Below are 2997 nucleotides of genomic sequence, written 5' to 3' on the forward strand. Positions count from 1 at the left end.
AAAAAATATTCGTTCTTAAATTTAATTAATTGTTTTAAGTATTATTTATTTTCATTTTAAATGCATTCTTTTTATGTGTGCCAGCATATTCGATTTTTTATTAAACAGTTTGCCACATTTTGTGCATAAATGTCTCATTTTTTTCTGATGTTCTTCTAAGTGTATTTTTAAATCCTCCACACTTTTTCTTGCTCGTTTACATATAGGACAAAGCAGTTCCGGACTTGTTATATGTTGCTCTATATGATACTTTAGAAGAGTTGCTTGTCGAAATGTTTTATTACAAAATTTACATGAAAATTGTTTTTGATCTGAATGGGTTAATTCATGTACTTTTAATGTTTTACGTGCACTAAATGTTTTATCACATTGTGGGCATTTATAAGGACGCAGTCCTTGATGTATAGCCATAATATGATCATTTAAATTGTATATTCTCTTAAATATCTTTGCACATAGTTCGCATATGTAATCTTTTTCATTTGGTCGTTTTCTAGAATCTGCGTGAGTATGTATATTTTTTGTGTGTCGTATTAAACTATTATATAAACTGTATGAATTTTGACAATATTCACACATATACGGTTTATTTGCACTTTTATGTTCAAAATTTATATGTGCTTCATACTTTAAATTGCTTCGAAATATTTTAGCACATTCTTCGCATTTGAAGGATTTTTTAGTTTTTTGACTAGTCTTTTCCAGTCGCAATTTCTTGTCATTTTCATCACAAATATTATTTTTGTGTACATTTTTGGTTAAACAATTTATATCAAGGGCATTTTTATGTTTATTTAATTGTTTAGTTAAGAATTTTTCATTCAGATGTTTTTTATCTAAACCTTTTTCAAGATTTTCGTAGTTTGTTTTGTCGTTTTGTTCAATAGATGCAACTGATAAATATTTTTCCACGGGCATAATTCTTTCGTCAGTGCAGTTACTATTTTCATTTTGGAAACTATCGATTTGGTTTGAATTAGATTCTTTACTTGGTAAAGATGGTAATTGCTCCGCAAAAATTCCCAGAAACAGTTGTGAAACCTTTATTGAATTTGAAAATTAAAATCATTTTTAAATATTTATGTAAATGAACGCAATATACCTTTGATAAGTTTTTATCCCGATGTAATTTATTATTATCACTCGCAGTTTCCACAATGTTTTCTAGATAATTTAAAGACTCACACGCTATATTCTTAAACTCAGCAAAATTTTGCAATTTTGCTTTACAGCGCAAACAAATATTTTTTGGATATATACAACTATCATAATATGTTCCTTTTACAACTTTTTCCATTTTAATACCAACGCAATCATCGATTGTATTAGGGTATACAGTTTCACCACTTCCAGTTTTAGGCTTTTTAAATCTAAACTTTTTGAGACAAATTCTACAAAACAATTGTAAGTTATGAATCATTTTATCTGAAAGTCTTTCTGAAAGAATCTCTTTTAATACCATGCTGCTACATAAGGACCTTTGTTGAAATTCATAAAATATTTGCACTCTTACAGCACAGCTGTTACAGATCTTATTTGGATAAGCACTGTGTGTTTTAAAATTGCATATTTTCCGAAATATTCGCAGATGATTGGTTTCTTGATTAATATCTAATAAATCACATTTTCTTTTACTATCCTGCATACAAACATGACAAAATGTATCTAAAGTTGCGCTTGTAATAGGTAACATTTTAAAACTTAATAAAAATTCTTATGTATTGAATTGTTAAATATTGATGTTTACAATTTATGTGAGCTGTCAAAATTTAATTCACAATAACGAATGCACTGTGGGCTCATCAACAGCATTCAAATAAAAAAAATAATGCCATGTGCATACTAAAACTTATGAAACCTCTTTTGCATATTTATATACATATATACATTGTATGAAAAATTATATAATATAATAATCAAAACATTTTATAAGAGTAAACGGGTTATATAAAATAGATTAAGCGAAAAGGATAATATTGTTTTAGTTGTTACCTTTATTCGATGCAAAATAATTTTATATAGAAAAATTTGAAGGCTCAAGTAGGTATCTGAGCATGCAGTGTTCCCATTCAACAAAAAGTAAAAATCATTGATTATTGTGACTCACACAATATAAATATATTGTCGCCTTTGAAAAGCTTGTTACGTAGGACACATTGTACCCTGTCTTAAGATGCAAGCACACCAAAGCGAACGCTTGCGAACGAACGAACTTTTGCAAGTACGATTACCTGCGAATATTCGTTCGTTCGCTTTGGTGAGGATCCACCTTAATAGGAACTAAATAGATCAGCTGAATTCATTTTTTTGAATTCTTAATTCAGATATCTATCTACCAAGTTTTAAGATTCGATTGCATAAACAATATAATGGTTTGTTTACAATTGAAATCATAATAAATGTTATTTATTATAATAAATATTATGATTCAAGCTGCAACCTAAACGCAATACATATAAAAGTATCACTAAATAAATGTGTAAAAATTTAAGTCTTCGTTTTTTCAATAATGCAAAAGCAATAATTTAAAAAAACATTCCAGTTGCGAACTATGACAAAAAAATTTTATACATTATAGCCTATTTACCCAGGTAAAGTATTTGTACTTTTGGCCATTTCGCTGGTTTTGGTAAAAACATAACAAATTATAATTTTACACAATATAAGAAAAAAATACAATAAAAGACTGACAGAACATGTTAACCCCTTAGCAGGGAATCCAAGCTTTATCTAATCTGATAAAGCTTGTCACATAATAAACCACCTAACACTCACTGCAATGAAATTTAACCCATTAATTTAAGTGAGGTCTGTGATATAAGGTTTTCTTATTTTACTTTATATTATACAATATATAGTTAAAATGGAAAATTGTAATATTATGTAATTAGTGATAAGATTTTTATAAATTTATAATGGATGATATAGACCAGGGGTGTCCAAAGCACGGCCCGCTGCTAATGTTTGTGCGGCCCGCAATATTTTGATCTGCAATTA

General features: G+C 28.1%; 2 protein-coding genes across 3 annotated transcripts in view; one reads left to right on the forward strand and one right to left on the reverse strand.

Annotated features, from left to right (window-relative positions):
• LOC119671269 (zinc finger CCCH domain-containing protein 13-like) overlaps nt 1-2997 on the forward strand; it is a 379289-nt gene that overhangs the window by 222672 nt on the left and 153620 nt on the right. The gene's annotated exons all lie outside the window — the stretch shown is intronic.
• Nucleotides 46-1718, reverse strand: LOC119671274 (zinc finger protein 43-like). Of its 2 annotated transcripts, XM_038081832.1 has the most exons (3): nt 1460-1718; nt 1103-1391; nt 46-1041 (listed from the first exon to the last, which is right to left on the reverse strand). In XM_038081832.1, exons 2-3 carry the CDS (start codon nt 1295-1297, stop codon nt 52-54), a joined length of 1185 nt encoding a protein of 394 aa, XP_037937760.1. In that variant the 5' UTR covers nt 1298-1391; nt 1460-1718; the 3' UTR covers nt 46-51. The 2 variants fall into 2 exon arrangements, with proteins under 2 accessions (XP_037937760.1, XP_037937759.1); XM_038081831.1 differs by having other exon boundaries at nt 1103-1718.

This window comes from Teleopsis dalmanni, chromosome 1 (assembly GCF_002237135.1).
Source record: "Teleopsis dalmanni isolate 2A chromosome 1, ASM223713v2, whole genome shotgun sequence".
Classification (NCBI taxonomy): Eukaryota; Metazoa; Arthropoda; class Insecta; order Diptera; family Diopsidae; genus Teleopsis; species Teleopsis dalmanni.